The 17,026-nt window shown below is 38.6% G+C and overlaps 1 protein-coding gene across 1 annotated transcript in view; it reads left to right on the top strand.

Annotated features, from left to right (window-relative positions):
• lamc1 (laminin, gamma 1) overlaps positions 1-17,026 on the top strand; it is a 63,863-nt gene that overhangs the window by 25,961 nt on the left and 20,876 nt on the right. Inside the window, exons 2-3 of the mRNA XM_016530274.1 lie at positions 10,575-10,879; positions 15,205-15,335. Of these exons, the coding sequence (XP_016385760.1) occupies positions 10,575-10,879; positions 15,205-15,335 (436 nt within the window). The remainder of the gene's footprint in view (positions 1-10,574; positions 10,880-15,204; positions 15,336-17,026) is intronic.

Consider the following 17,026-nt stretch of genomic DNA (forward strand, 5'->3'; position numbering starts at 1 on the left):
ATTGCATTTTAATGCTTTTGTTAGCCTATCCAGTTGAACCCACTAGATGCGGCGCTGCTACGTTGTTTATTCATATATTGCGGAAAACGAGAGCATCAGTGTGGAGAAGATGTTGTTTACGTCAAAACTGAAACCAAGCCGTTCACACAGAACGCATATTTATCACTTTTTCTAGCGGGACATCTATCAGCGTTGCACTCATGTCTCGCAGAGAGCGGCATGTTTAGAAAGCCATGTAAAATTAATACATACCTCTCTGTGAAATGTGTTTCAAGAAGTGTGTGAACTTCCAGTACAGTTTGTGCCGTCCAGGCTGATGGTGTGTGTTGTGGGAGTGTGGACGCTAACAGATGTTCGACATATCTCCCAGCAGGCCGATGGGCAGATGGTGAAATATTATGTACAGGAAAAAAACTGTCATGCCCACACGTTTAAAAAGTCAAAGCTGTCATTGTTCATCCCACCACAGAAGAATGCAGTGAGGTCATGAGAGGAAGTCTAATTGGACTGTAGCTTTGGGCTGAGGCTTTCCCTCCGGACAGCCCCCCACTCATGTACTCACACAGCACCCCCTAATCCTGCTGCTTCCCTGAGGGTCTCCCTCTCTCTCTCTGTTATCTCTCTCTCGGACACCTCAGGCTGTGTTTGAGAGGTTTGGAAGAGTGCTGAAGGAATGCAGAGAGAGGTCCAAGCTTACAGTTACCTCAGCATACAGACCGTCTTTCTCCTGGAACAGAAAGTCATAGTTGAAATAGTTGAGTATAAAAATTAGAAATTGTCATTTGTTTTTTAAAAGCTGGGTGTGATTTTATTTAGTTTTGTTTGCAGCAAATCTGGATTCTTTCTGAGTCAATCTCACAAAAGAGTCATATTTCACAGCAAAATCAATCATTAGTTTTTTACTGTGGTATTTATATGGCAATAAAGTGCATAATCTCCCCTAATTATCATACCGTCATGTGTGAAATCCTTATTTTCTGTCTGGAAACTATTTAAAAATATAGAGAGTAAATTAATTTACAGATTGAATAATTTACAGTGGTTACAGTAGTGTGAGAATGTATTTTATTAATAAAAATAACAACAACCCTAATATTATTATTGAAGTTTAAATGATTTATTTATTTTTGTTTAGTAAAATGTGAATAAGGTTGTTATTTGACAAAAAATGTTATTTGAGATTAGGGCTGCACGATAAATCACATGCGATATTTAACGCGCATCTTGTCAGAAAAGCCGGTTCTGTAATCAGCGGTAAATAAACATCACGTGCGAGCTTTCACATTGAGCAGCATTAACTACACACGCACGTGATGGAGATTTACCGCTGATTACAGAACCGGCTTTTCTGACAAGATGCGCGTTAAATATCGCATGCGATTTATCGTGCAGCCCTATTTGAGATGAATGTTGTGCAATGGTCAGTTATTGAGAAATGGGTCTCCCTAATGACAGAGGAGGACTGTTGTGAACTGACCAACGACTAAAAGAGGCAGGGTGTAGCTCAAATCCAATTCCTTGTTCTCGTAGGCAATGCCAAAAACAGAGCCAATGGTTTTTCCGCACCATAAATTTCTCTCTACTAAAATGTCCACCACATGACATTTTAGAATGGCTTATAATCAATTTAGCCACGATTAAACCATTCGCACAGCAGTAAACTCACAACAGTAAAGCTTTCAGAGTTGTTTAGATAACGCAGCCACTTATTCAGAGTTTTACTCCGTCTTGTAAACAGCTTTGTGAATTACTGTTGTCCCCTGCGATTCAGTCAGCCTGGGGCCCGAGACTCCATTTACTGCTATGTTGAATGTATGCATCTTTCTTTTGTTTTAACAGAGCTGTAGCTCAATTGTCGTAGGTCTTTATCACCTCAAACATCTCCAATAGGGCTTGAAGGTAAGCGGAAAGGTGTGAATTCATAGTATGGCCTTTGGCAAAGCGCTGCTCCTTTTTTTTTCCTCCCTAACCCAGGAATGTCAATCCTGAATGGAATCCCCGATTGCAAAGATCTGGAACTCAGGTTTGAAACTTATGAATGGACAGAACTTCCCCCACACAATGAGACCTGCGCATTAGTGTTTCGTTTGTGATTTCAGTTATTGAGAAATGGGTCTCCCTAATGACAGAGGAGGACTGTTGTGAACTGACCAACGACTAAAAGAGGCAGGGTGTAGCTCAAATCCAATTCCTTGTTCTCGTAGGCAATGCCAAAAACAGAGCCAATGGTTTTTCCGCACCATAAATTTCTCTCTACTAAAATGTCCACCACATGACATTTTAGAATGGCTTATAATCAATTTAGCCACGATTAAACCATTCGCACAGCAGTAAACTCACAACAGTAAAGCTTTCAGAGTTGTTTAGATAACGCAGCCACTTATTCAGAGTTTTACTCCGTCTTGTAAACAGCTTTGTGAATTACTGTTGTCCCCTGCGATTCAGTCAGCCTGGGGCCCGAGACTCCATTTACTGCTATGTTGAATGTATGCATCTTTTTTTTGTTTTAACAGAGCTGTAGCTCAATTGTCGTAGGTCTTTATCACCTCAAACATCTCCAATAGGGCTTGAAGGTAAGTGGAAAGGTGTGAATTCATAGTATGGCCTTTGGCAAAGCGCTGCTCCTTTTTTTTCCCTCCCTAACCCAGGAATGTCAATCCTGAATGGAATCCCCGATTGCAAAGATCTGGAACTCAGGTTTGAAACTTATGAATGGACAGAACTTCCCCCACACAATGAGACCTGCGCATTAGTGTTTCGTTTGTGATTTGGGGTTATTTGGTGTTTGTTTTAAGAGGATTTAATTGGGGCCATGTGACAGTTGCATACCAACAAGACTGACCATGTTAATGTGATGTGATATTCAGAGCTGGGCCTCTTGGCAGCGCCTCCTTTTGAAAGGAGACTAGTCAACGGCCTCTCCATTTCAAAAGGCTTTTCAGTTTAGTCATTTCCCCCATAAAACTTGGATTTACCTTTGGCACACAAATAAATGCGTTTGACACTTTTAAAGGCTAAATCTTTTGCCCTCCGCCTTGCCAAGCAAGCACGCACAAGTCCTTTGAGAACTAGTCCCTCTTCTTCATTACACTGGCATTCCTTACAAAGATATTGTTTTCGTTTTTGTGTTTTCTTTACACTTGCTCTAATCAGAGGCTGGCCACCTTGTTTAAGGAGGAACTGCTAAGCAGCCATTGAAAACTCTAGCGGGCGTGAAAACTCAAGGATGTACAGTATCTCTTCAATGATTTGTTATTTTTGTTACCCTCAGTTCCTGAATTTAGTCTTTCTTTTAGGGCCGATGTGTTCCCGTCTCAAGGCTCCGGTCACTGTCTCTCCTCACGCTCAGTTTAAAGTGGATTTATGGCAGTCTCTTTAGACAGCTTCTGCTTTTCTTCATTCACTTTTCAGTGTTGGACTCATTCGTAAATGTTATGATATATAGCGTCACAAGCACAATGCACACATCTGTTTGTGGTGCAGGTTTAAAATTCAAGCCATGGGTCTAAAACTTAAAGAATGCGATTAAGCTTGGACTTTAGAATGACAGAATGTAGAACAAAGTTTATTTATGCCAAAGGGAAGAGAATTGCAGTGTTGCAGCATGCAGCTAAAATGCTTTGACACTGTGAGGGGTAAAAATTGAAATGCACAAAAAAATGTGTAGTTATGTTAAATATTATGTTAAACATTTAAAGCTTGGCAACCTTTCAAATTATAAATTAGCCTAATAAAAGATGTTTGGTAGGATTTTTTTTTAAGTTTTTGAAAGCAGAATCTTATGCTCACCAGGGTTGCATTTATTTGATCAACAATAGAATAAAAACAGTAATATTGTGAAATATTTTTACATGCATTTTTACAACTAATTTCCATTTTAATACATTTTAAAATGTAATTTATTCCTGTCTTGGCAAAGTTGAATTTTCAGCTGCCATTACTCCAGTCTTCAGTGTCACACAATCCTTCAGAAATCATTCTAATATGCTGATTTAGTGTTCAGGAATCATCAATGTTATGAATTATTAATATTGAAAGCAGTTTTGCTGCTAATTTTTTTGTAGAAACTGATTAATTTTTTTCAGAATTCTTTGATGAATAGATTTTTTTTTTCAACAATCTAAAAGTCTTTACTGCCACTTTTGTTCTATTTAATGTGTCCTTGCTGAATAAAAGTAGAACTTTCTTTAAAAAATCTCACTGAATAGAATCGAATGGAGTAGTAGGTTAGCAAGCCTGTGTTTTTATGGTTAACACACAAGCCTCAGCTTGTTGCCTGAGCCCTTCTCTCATCTTTCATAATGACCAGTTAAGCCACACTGAACCGCACAGTGGTTTTTCATGAACTTCCTCACCTCCTTCAGAGAACCTGCCTTAAATGTAATGCCATACATTTACATCTCCCCCTTTCCCCCTTTTATAATGACAGTAAAGTCTTTTGCACTCAAACCCATGATCTTTTGATGTGGATGACATTTTGAGTTCTGAAACATACAGTATGTTTTTTATAAAACAACAACCTCTTATCACATAAATCATGGGAATTGCTTCATGATATCATGATATAAATTGGCTTAATGTATTTTTCCTTTACTCTTCCTTGTTGCTCATTATGTACTTGTTTATGGCAGCAGTTTTCACTCAACCAAGATGAATCTCTCATTTAACCATGTGTGGCTTGAGTTCTTTGATTTAGAGACAAGTTTCATCAAATTGGTCTCTCCCCCAAAGTCTTGGATATTATCTTCTGTGTTTTATCTCTTTCTCTTTGTCATTCTAACCTTTACCCTTGCTTTTGATTATTTTACAGATGTTCCCTCTCTCTTTTTCAGTCTCTCTTTCAGTCTGCTTGACCCCCCCAAACTGGCGTCACTATGTGCGGAAGCACATTCCAGTCAGTTCAGCCAGTTACCACCCCCCTCTTGTCCTTGTCACACAGTCTCAGTTCTGGTTACAGGTATGAGACGGAGAGAAATTGCATCCTAATGAGTCTGTTTACAGCAAAGGCTCAGTACCCAAGGCTGATAACCAGAGATATTATGAGCTTGAACAAGGCGCCTAAACCCAGATCAGACCAAAGGGTGTTTTCCGTATAAAAAGTGTTCTAATTTGGCCCAATGTGACAAGTTTTCCATACTAAATGCAAAATCAGACGTTTTATAGGTATGGAGCAAGATTTTAGACAAATGAGATTTCACAGTGGGTGGAGCTACACAAGGCTGCAGCTGGTTTGGACACTTTGTAAGGCAGAAAAAAAATTATTTGGTGAAGATATGACTGCATGTGTCTGTGTGAGTCAGGACAGGACAGATTGTGAAAGACTGAGGAAGTGGAATAGAATGTCCCTGTCTGATAACTTGAAAGCTGTTCTTGATATTTGCAGAGATCTTGATGGTGGATATGCCTGAGACAGCTTGATCTGAGCGGCACGGAAATGTACAGTTTTGTTTCTTCCTAGTCCTCTATCTGTTCAGCCTCACAATGGGGAGCCCCACAGTTTTTATCATCAATACCCTGATTGTTCTGGAAGGAGTGGTGGAATTTCTCTTGTTCTTCTGTTCAGGGCGATCCTGAACTTGAAGGGCTGGGTAAACCCATACTGCTGTCATTCAGGTGCCACAAAAAACTCTTCATGGACTTCTTACAGCTTCTTCAAGAGTGAAATAATGTGGCAGCATTTTTATTGTATTATTTACATGAACTTAAATTGGGAATACAAATATCTGAAACTTTTAGAAAAATGTGGACTTTTTTTCATTTAAACTTGATAAAAATGACAAAAACGTTTTAAAAAGTTACTATAAAAATTGCTAAATAAGTGTATTTTTTTATATTTTATATTTTTATTTATGGTTTTATTTATAATGTAGTTTTTAAGGCAGAAAATAGTTTATGTATTACAGAAATAAAATATTTTAGGTAATCAATCAAATAAGCAAATTTAAATGTATATTATAAAATGTAATTAAACATATTGTATTACATTTAAAAAAAGTTCACTAGGAGTAGCAGACTTTTAGACCCCACTGTAGGCTATTTATGGATTAAAGTCGACTTAATATCTGCATTCAGTGGCTGCAGTAATGAATAAGTGATTAGACACAGAGAAATTCCCCATTAATGTGAAGATAAAAAGAGTCCTTCAATTTGCCTCCATATAAGCCTAATTAAGTTGAGTTTGTGAAAAGCTTTTTAACTCCTGGAGTAGACCTCAATACATCAGTCGAGTTAGTTCATGAGCAGAGAGAGTGACGTTTTCCCATGAGAGCTATCAAATAAAACCAGCAATCACACAATAATAGTAAATAATGAGCACTAAATAAAGTTTAGGCCTATCTCCACAAATTGTCTTACATTCTGAACTAAAGTCTGATAGAGTTAATTTGTTTCATATCTTCTAGTATGTTCGCCATCCTAGCATGTCTACCAGCTGGTGCACACACTGAGAAAGAGGTTCCTTCTGCTCACTGTGATTTTTCTCAGCTTCAGGGGACACCTGTGGCTACTTCCCTCACAGCTGCAGTCGATGATGGTTTAGGTCTGTGTAATGTCTGCTTTGTTTGACCCAAAGGAAATGATTAATCGCCCAAAGGATGTGCAATATTTTGGGGATCACGAGAACATCATGTTTCCATTTTTTTTTAACATGACTGCATATGTATTTTTAGGACGTTTGTTTTTCTTAAAGTCCCCCTGTAGTGAAAATCAAGTTTTTTATGTTGTTTATTTGTCTATGTGGTGTTTTATTATCCGTGTATGCCATTGTTTTGCATTTACTACATTTCAGTGAATCAGGAGGTGCTGGCTGGTGTGAGTGAGTGGAGGCGGGGCTAATTTGCATATTCATAGATCAGCGTATAGTAAATGAGGCAAGGGTGTTGAGTTACATTCAAGCTATTTTAAGGCATGAGAAAATTATTTTCACAAGAAAAAACATTTAAATATGTCATTTTGATTATCAAAGATAAGTTTTAAGGGATAAAATATTTGACTACAGGGGGACTTTAAAACCTCCTCTTATCACCTTTGCTGCAGTGATATAGTTGTAAATGTAATGTATTTTACTGTTATTATCTTTGCAACATTGTTTGGAAATGTTTGAAACAGTATGTTGACCCTGAATTCACACCCTCTCAGTTTTCGATGGCTTGGTGACAAAGATGAGATGTCATCAAGTGTAAGTTCAAAGAACGTCCAGTGCAACGTCCCCCACAGGGCCTGACCCTTTCCTCTTGATGTGTGCCCTGGCTTCAGTCATGCCTTTGAGCATCCAGTGAGCACTACGAGTCAGTGCTCAAGTGCTCTTTGTCTGTCCTCCTGAAGCGCATTGGCTAAGTGAAGGAGCTTTTTTGTTTTCCTCTCAGCCAGCTTCTGGCTCAATTCTTCACGGCTTTGCCAAAAGATTTGGTTCGTCTTGTTTTGCAAGAATGCCGGGGAGACTTCAGAGGTGAGGCATCAATGATGGCACTGTTCGCCGCGACGTCAGCGAAGAACATGTACGACTCACATGTGAACGCTTTAAGGCTTTGCATTGTTTGGGTATAAGGTTTTAAAAGTCATCCCGCTGTTATCGGATCCATGGCATAGCGGTGCCATATGTGGAAGCCTTGGGTTGTTCCAGTGTTCAGAGCAGGACTTGAATAGGAAATGGTCCTATTTAGGCCCAAAGTTCTTGCAAATGTTTCCAGTCTTTATTTCATTGCACTTGACTTGCAGTGAATTACGATATGATCAAGAGACAAATTAAGGTAAAATCATGGCTTGAAATCATCTGGATAAGGGTTGAGTAAGAGTAAGTTGACCGCCAAGAGAGGAGTAGAATCTGAAAGGCCTATAAGAAACATGGACAACTATTGGATACAACTGTTGCTGGAAAATACCGTTGACTCACTGTTGTGCTGTCCTGGAATTTTCCAGTGTGCATGCAAGGGAATACGGTCTTATTTCATGAGCGTGACCATCATCATTTTCACTTTTTTACAAAGGCCAGTGTAGTCTTGTTTTGTTGTTTCTGGTCACTTAAAATGATAGTTCACTCAAACATTAAAAATCTCTTTTACTCACATCCATGTCTCTCCAAACCCAATTATGTAAAACACAAAATATGTTTTTGTCCATACAATGAAGGTCAATGGGGTCCAAAACAATTGCCGCTCTATGGACAAAAATATATTTTTCTTCTTTTTTGTTCAACACATGTGGGCCGAGGACATCTTGTTGTTTTGTTGTTTTGATGTTTGTGTTTTGCTTTTTTTTTTTTTTTTGTTACAGGCCAGTGAGTGTTGCTGTCCTGGAAGATTGCTTTTGTGTTTGTTGTTTTGTTTTTGTTTCAGGAGTTAGGAAGGTTGAATTCTGAGGAAGAGGTAGTTTTAGATTAGTTGGCTCTAAGTTGTTCTCCAAGTTTATTTACTCTTGGTTGAATTTTGTTGCTTTTTATTTTTTATTCAAACATTTCATCCCTGGCTGTTGCAGTTTGTTTTTTAATTCTTTTCCTGAACGTTTTTTATGTTGGTCCCTAAGTTGGGATGTAACATAAATTGACAGAATGTAAATTTTTGAGTGAACTATATTTATTTTTTAAGCTCTGTTTTTGTTGTATCTATAGTGCAAGTGCAATTTCACTGAAAAATTTACATCATGAATTTGTATAGCATAGTTGTATAGCAAAATGTCAACATCCACTTTAATTGTATAGAAAACAGCATCCATATTACATGCTCTGCATATTCCAGGTCTTCTGACACCACACAATAGCTTGTGTAAAGAAAAATTATGAAGTAGTTCTCTGGGATTTTTTTTATTATTTTTGGAGCTTGGCAGCTATCTATTTTGTGCTGATTGATCCTTTGAAATCTTTGATTCACCTTTGAGTCATTGTTAACTTTTGTTAAGCACTACGTGAGTCATTTTCAACTCATTCACTGACAGAAAAGCTTAAAGCTCACGCCCTATTGTAAAAATCTCTCTCACTTCTGTTGAACTTTGACCTTGGCAGCATGATGTGTGCCGGAGGCTCCTAAAAGTCAGCAAGTTCATTTTCATGTTAACAGCCATAATGCCCTCAGAGACTGCTGCAAGGTATGAGTCTCTTTGTCATTGCTTTAAATCAGTCCCTGCTTTAACTGTAGTTTAACTTTTTGATGCAATCTCTCAGTGTATTTACTTAACACACAGTTGTTCCTAGTTTTTGCAGATTTGTTTGGAGAGCAAATTCTTTGCTAAAGCAAACATTGGTCCCCCCCGTGGCCTTGCTGAAAGATGGTGTCATTTTCTTCACACTAAATAAATGATGTCTCTCCATACCATTTCCATTTGGCCCCTGGTTGCAGTCTCTCACACATAGCTTGCTCAGACATGCAAAAATATGTTTTTACACGCTCCGTATAATTGCTTAGCAAAGACCTTGCAAAGCTGCAGAAATCCAGACTAGCACAAAAAAACGAAGCTTCTTGTAAAAATAAAAAAAAAGTGTGAGATTATGCTCTTGTAGTTTTTTTACAAGGCATTTGTTTTATTGCATGTTCTGTGCTTAATAGTGAAAAGAAGGATTTCAGGCTGATTGATGATGAATGATTCAAATTGCAGCAGAGATTTAAAGTAGAAAACTAGTTTAAAATGTGCCAAGTTTTGAAAATGAAAGGTAGTGTATGTGGTGTAACCATCAAATACATTTTGAATACACATCTTTATTTTTTTTTTTTAATTATCTTACATTTTTTTTGTTAGAAATATAAATTAATTCATAAACACCACCTGACATTTTACAACCTGAACTAATCCAAAAAATCAGAAATTACAAACATACTCATCATAGAAGTGGTGTATGCAGGTGATTTGTGTTTACACATTTCATTGTATTTTGAATAAATAATACACCAAAAATATTATGTCACAATCATTTGTAAAATTGGGGTGTCCCCTTCTAATTTCTAAGGTGGTTACGGTCCTGAATATTTCAGCAGCTAGAGGGAAAAAAAGAGCAGAACAATGGAAATTTGAGGGCACTGATTTGCAGATCTTATCAGACAGGAAGGAGCTCTTAGGCATTTTGAGTGAAGCAAGGTTATGTTTGCGTGGCGTTATGCCAGCTGTGTGTAATATCAGGCTTGTCTGCTTAACCTTGATCCCTTTTTCTGTGCAATCTTTCAGAGATGTGTGTATGTTTGACACCTGCATTGCTGACTTAGTGTCTTATCCAGTCCTTGAATCCAGCTCTATCTGCTAGTGGGCCGTACCGAAGCACAGATTTAACTTTAACTTGCAGACACTACTACCAGTCTATCTGTGTGATATCTCCCTGTACATTAAAGAGCACATCTCACTAATCTCACGTCTGTTTACCTAAATATATATCCTCACCGTATCTGATCATGCTTATCTGTGACTTTCCCATGCATCGTGTGCCCAACTATTTAAAATTGTTTGCATTTCCCATTTAAATATTAGGACTGGTAATGATCCGTCCATCCCCGGTTCATTGCTTTATAGTGTTAAATTTCAGTGTGTTTTCAGTGTGTTTTGAAGGAATGAAGAATAAACTGCAGGGCTTAATATTGCTTTCTCTCTTTTTCTAGGCAAGGCTTTCGACATCACCTATGTGCGTCTGAAGTTTCACACCAGCCGTCCTGAGAGCTTTACCATCTACAAGCGCACTAGTGAAGACGGGCCCTGGATTCCCTACCAGTACTACAGCGGCTCCTGCGAGAAGACCTACAGCAAGATCAACCGCGGCTTCATCCACACTGGTGAGGACGAGCAGCAGGCTGTGTGCACAGACGAGTTTAGCGACATCTCACCTCTCACTGGAGGAAACGTGGCCTTCTCAACACTCGAGGGCCGACCCAGCGCATATAACTTTGACAACAGCCCTGTACTGCAGGTAAACCAGTCTTCTATTTTTCTCTTTTTGAGCTCTCACTCACCTTCCCTTGATTACTCTAACTCACTCATGAAAAGCGTTCACACCACTCACAGTCTCAGACGTAACAAAGTTATTGGTGGGAATCGAAAACTCAGTTTCCAGATGTGTTGTTGTGTAGTAATGTGCGATTGCAGCCAAGTTACTTTTCCAAGATTTTTTAGTCCAGATTGAGCAACGTTCCGCAGCCTCAAACAAACAGCTCATAATTTAGAAGCGTTTGCATGTGAGAGATATTAGTATTTGCGAAATATATCAGTAAAACAAACCTTTCCATTAACTGTATTTTCTGGAAAATAAGTTGCACCAAGTTGCTATTGTAACTGCAATAGCAGAAAATCATTTAAAAATTGATCAAATGATAAAGTAATAGTAAAATAGTAGTAGTATTGAAGTGGATCACATCTACCTTTAAATGATGATTGCTCTGCATTTATTTTATGTATTCCTAGCTGAATTTTCAGCAGCCACTACTTTAGTCTTCAGTGCTACATTATCTTTCAGAAAATCATTCTAACCTGCTGATTTGGTGCTTAAGAAACATTTCTTATTATCACATATATTTAATGGTTTTGCTGGTTAATATGTTTTTGTGGAAACAGTCTCTGAAAATCTTTACTGTCACTTTTGTTTAATTTAGTGCATCCTTTATGTATAAAAGTTTTAATTTCTTGAAGACAAAATCTTGCCTAGCCCTAACTTTTTATTGTTGTATACTTATATTTTTTTGTTTTGTTTTGTTTTATTTTATTTTTTATTTTTTTTCCATGGCTGAGCATCATGTTGTTTTTATTTTATTATTTAAATGTTTTTATTTATTTATTTATTTATTTAAAAAAAAAAATTTTTTCATGGCTTAGCACCATGGTTTTGTACCTCCGTGAAGTTGACACCACATAAAAAGAAATAATCACCAAAACTATGCCATTCGTTTGTGCTACATTTGTGCTGATTTGTGCCGCAAAAACAAACGTTTGTGCTGGTTTGGTTTCTTTTAACAGCACAAATCGAGCACAAACGAACGGCACCGGTTTAGAAATATCTGGACGGCATTGGGTGGAGAGTGACATCACTGCCCCAAATTATGTTTGTTATTTGTAAGAAGGGGAAATATATATGATGTTCATTTCAACGGCACAAATAGAGCACAAATGAATGACACCAGTTTTGTCAGATTTAGACAAACTGGGGTGGAGAGTAGCATCACAGCTCCCGATAACAATTTGGTTATATCTAAGGAAGGAAAATCAATGCAGAGTTTGTTTTAACGGCACAAACCCAGCACAAACGAACTGCGTTGATTTGGAGCGATTTGGGCAACATGGGGTGGAGAGTGACGTCACACAGTCAGAAAAATAATGTTTCATGTCTCAAACACTAAACCAGCACAAACGTTCATTTTGCGGCGCAAATCAGAATGGCATAGTTTTGTTGATTTATTTCTTTTTATAGGGTGCCAACTTCACAGAGGTTTATTACGTTGCTTCATAAAAGCATCAGTTTTATTGTTAAATAGGTTTACGACATGTTTCTGCCCGTTACCCACCACAGAATTATTGTTATGCAGAAATTAGGGATGCACCGATACCACTTTTTCCAGTACTCGCCCGATACCGATACTTTTATTTTTGGTACTTGCCGATACCGAGTACCGATACCAATATGCACACTTCAGCTATACAGGCGTTAATACTTAATGTTTAACGTTATATTCATTGCATACATATACTTCGCAGTAGACATCCTTAACTCCATTCTGCTGTCTGTTGTTCTGTTGTTGGTGTTTCTTTGTTTGAATACAGCGCTTATCACACGAGTACGAGTACGAGTACAGGAGCTCAGTATCGGGCCCGATACCGATACCAGTATCGGTATCGTTGCATCCCTAGCAGAAATCCTACTGTTACATTGTTGCATTTCACCAGAACTTGATATATTTCCCGAGACCACAACCACAGAAAAAAACATTTTTCAGACTAATTAGATGAATAAGAGACAGATGCTCAACCCAGTGTGAGCTGAGTCAGTCCTTCCGCGTGCTGACTATGGAATATGTTGTCAGGCAGAGAAAGCGTTCTGCATGCCAAGCCAAAACAAGATGCTGCTGTGGTTACAGGGAGACGAAAAGAGGTTAAGTGCGTGAGATATGAGCAGGGGTGGGTGGACAGCAGATAATGTATGGCTGAATTCATGCATGGAAGCAGGCAGGCAGGCTGCTGTGTGTTCGTGAGACCCGTGGTGCGCTGTCCAGGTGCTACCTCGCCTCCCGCTCGCTCGGCACAGCCAACAGTTGCAACATGTTACTAGGTGACACCCCCAGATTTCCCACCCCATTCTGATTGTGCTTGGCAGTGCACAGACACAGCTGGAAAAGAGTGTGTGTGCATGTGATGGACAACGTGCAGCATACATGCAAGAGCTAGGACACTTGGATCTGGCCTTGGAGCTAGCCTTTAACAAAATTAAGAAGTATTATTATGGTAAACATTTGTTTTTGTTATTTTTATTTATTTATTTATTGTAATGTTGTTTTTCAAATGTAACGTTACCTTTACCAAATGTACAATTTTAGCCCTGTCGCCAGATACTTCCATATCAGACATCTCATGTGGCGTAAAGCTATTAATACCAAACGCCCAAACTCTTTTTATAGGAATGGATCTGTTTCGGTAGGTTTATGTGGTTGTCATGCCGGGTCCTTTATAGAAGTGTGTGATGAGTGAGGATGACTAGTTTGTTTGTGGACTTTGAAAATGATCCACAACAAACTGACTTCACTCATCATCTGTCATTAATATCATTAGTTGATTATTTAGGTGTTACTTTTATATGTTCTATCTTTTGTTTGCAAGCAGTGCTGATGGTTAGATTTTGTTCTATCACATTTCTTGGGGGCTGAAAAGGGTTAAAGTCAAAGTAACCTCAAATGTGAAAATCCTGTCATCATCGTTTTGCTTAAAACACATGATGTAAGTTTTCCGCGAAACATAATAGGAGTCCTGTTTGCTCTTTTCCAGACAATGAAAGCGGATGGTGACTATTATAACTGTCAAGCTCAAAAAAATGACCTTGTGAAGTAGTGCAAACATTTTAAACACTATATTCAGACTCTAGAATTTAGAGTCTAAGTGATTTGTTTTATAATTTGAGTCTTTTGCTTTTAATCGCGTCACGTGAAGTGAAGCTGTTTTTGCTCTGATGACAGATTTATTTATGCAGCTCCTCCAAATATAAAGTTCAAAAAAATAATCTGATGAGATGATGGACACTGTAGTGCTTTCATATATTTTAAATCTTTAAAAAATGGATTATTATTGAATATTTACTCAATTTAAAACAATATAAATATGTAACATTTAGCTAAAATTGTTGTGAAAAATAAACTTGTGATATGCTGTAACAGTGACATAAAATTACTCACACCTTGCTAGAAGATTTTGATCATACTGCCCATCCCTAAATTATAGTATAGCTTTATGTGAGGAAAATCTGATATTATTGATGATCCCCACATTTCAGTGTGATAATCTGTGTTATGTACCATGTTTCTCTAGGGGAAGAGAACTGTGGTGTCTTTGGCTCTCTTCACAAACAGGAACATGCTCTGAATCACAGCTGTCAGCTATGGATAAGGTGTCAGAATGACTTAAGGACGTTTCCTCCTCAGTTCCAGCAGGGGTTTAGTGGACTGAAAAAGTTCACCGTTGTTACAGGGTTGCCTGGCTCCACTTTGACCTCCCGTGTTATTCTGTCAGCTCCGCTTGTAAAATAACAACTCGCACGGTTTATGGCGAAACCAGAGGAAATGCTTGCGAAGCTTTTAGAAAGGACTAAAGTCTTGGTTTGACTCATGTTTTCGTTGGTTCCTGAGATTGTTCCCATTGGCACTCCCAGCATGTGGCCGCAACAGGCAAAGTTCAACTGCAAGTACTGCACGACATCATTCTACATGACATTTACATGCTAAACGTCACGCTGGTGTTTTTCTCTTCCCATGAAACCTTTCTGCAGACATTACAGTGCCTCAACGTGACTCCGGCAGGTTTTGTTTAGAATAGAAGCCTGAGGATGTATTTTCTTTCGACATCTGCACACAGAACAGATGGGAAGAATTCTTCCCTGCTAAAACCTCTCTAATAACTATTCCAAAAAATGAAAACAAAATTGTTACATGCTCATCTATGACTGGGCTTTCTCTATCTACATTCTTGCTTTCATTGTCTCATTTTGTTTTATTTCATTATTTTTTTAAATGCCTAATTTGTAATTATGTTTCTCTCTATCAGGATTGGGTGACTGCCACGGACATCAGAGTGACCCTGAACAGATTAAACACTTTCGGAGATGAAGTTTTCAACGATCCCAAAGTTCTCAAATCCTACTACTACGCTATCTCTGACTTCGCTGTGGGAGGAAGGTACGTTTTCACTCCAGGCAAAGTTCAACTGCAAGTACTGCACGACATCATTCTACATGACATTTACATGCTAAACGTCACGCTGGTGTTTTTCTCTTCCCATGAAACCTTTCTGCAGACATTACAGTGCCTCAACATGACTCCAGCAGGTTTGGTTTAGATTAGAGGCCTGAGGATTTATTTTCTTTAGACATCTGCACACAAAACAGATGGGAAGAATTCTTCCCTGCTAAAGCCACTGTAATAACTATTCCAAAAAATGAAAACAAAAATGTTACATGCTCATCTATGACTGGCCTTTCTCTGTCTACATTCTTGCTTTTATTGTCCCATTTTGTAATTTTTTAAATGCCTAATTTGTCATTTTGTTTCTCTCTATCAGGATTGGGTGACTGCCACGGACATCAGAGTGGCCCTGAACAGATTAAACACTTTCGGAGATGAAGTTTTCAACGATCCCAAAGTTCTTAAATCCTACTACTACGCTATCTCTGACTTTGCTGTGGGAGGAAGGTACGTTTTTGGTTTCAACATCTGCTCTCTGAACGTAACACAAGTTCAAGTCAACATCTCCAGCTGTTCTGGTCGTGGATATCTCTGTTGCTTCACTCTCCTGCATACATATGTTAGCTAATATATAGTTTAATGAGGCATTCACATATCTTCCTTGTACTCAGACCATGGATATCAACAGCTCCATCTGGAATGCTGGACATGTGACCCGAAATATGATGATATGAGGTTTTTCAGTGTGCAAACAAAAGAAATGAACCACCGCTTTAAAGATTAGATCGTTGCGTGTGAGTTTTCATGCTTTGAGCGAAATAGGTTGATTGGAATGCATTGCTTCATTTTAAAATCTTGCTGCATGGGAAAACTCACTCTCTGTGAGAGCGAACCTATAGTTAAGATAACAGCACAAGAATTCTTTGTTTTAAACCATTTTGTTCAACTGTATATGCGAAAAAGGACCAAAACAATGAATTCTAGGTACAGCAATTAAATAATTATATCTTTACCTCCATATACTATGACCGTGAGCTTTAGGGATGAAGGACATGCTGAAGAAGCCCGTATGAGAGATCAGAGCGCTGTCGAGCAAGTGTGAAACATCTCTAGGTGCACCATTGCATGTCTTTTCACCTTAATCTGTTTGAAATGTGGAGCAGATTTCCATTACACAGCCCACATTCCCTACATTCCTGCCTGGCAGTGCTGGATTACAGAGTGCAGTGGAACTGGAATGGGGCGGGCAGAGAGTCTGGAAAGGGAAGGGAACAAGGCAGAGGCCGAAAGGAATAATTTACACCTGCTGCCTCACGGTCTCTGAGCTCCATCAGCGTTTACTGACAGCCGCATGTTCCTCAAGTGATCTGATCACCAGAAACGTAGCATCCTGGGAGTTTTATTGTACCCGTGATAAATATATATTAGGATTAGGGAAGAATGCACGTCTGATGAGTGCACATCCTCCACCAAGTTGTTATTCCTCACGTCACCTTTTCCATGAGGCTTTGCCAAGGATCACCTGAGACAATGTGCAAGAGGTGGCTTTAGCTGCACAAGCCCTCTCTTGTTCTGAGGCTTCTGTCAAGTTGTCTCCGCTAGTGAATATGTTCGTTGCTGTGAGCAACTCAGTGGAGTTGTGGACAAATAAGATTTTGTGCCCAAACTGTGACACTGGATATAGT

This window comes from Sinocyclocheilus rhinocerous, unplaced genomic scaffold (genome assembly GCF_001515625.1).
Source record: "Sinocyclocheilus rhinocerous isolate Xijiao unplaced genomic scaffold, SAMN03320098_v1.1 scaffold484, whole genome shotgun sequence".
In the NCBI taxonomy this organism is placed as follows: domain Eukaryota; kingdom Metazoa; phylum Chordata; class Actinopteri; order Cypriniformes; family Cyprinidae; genus Sinocyclocheilus; species Sinocyclocheilus rhinocerous.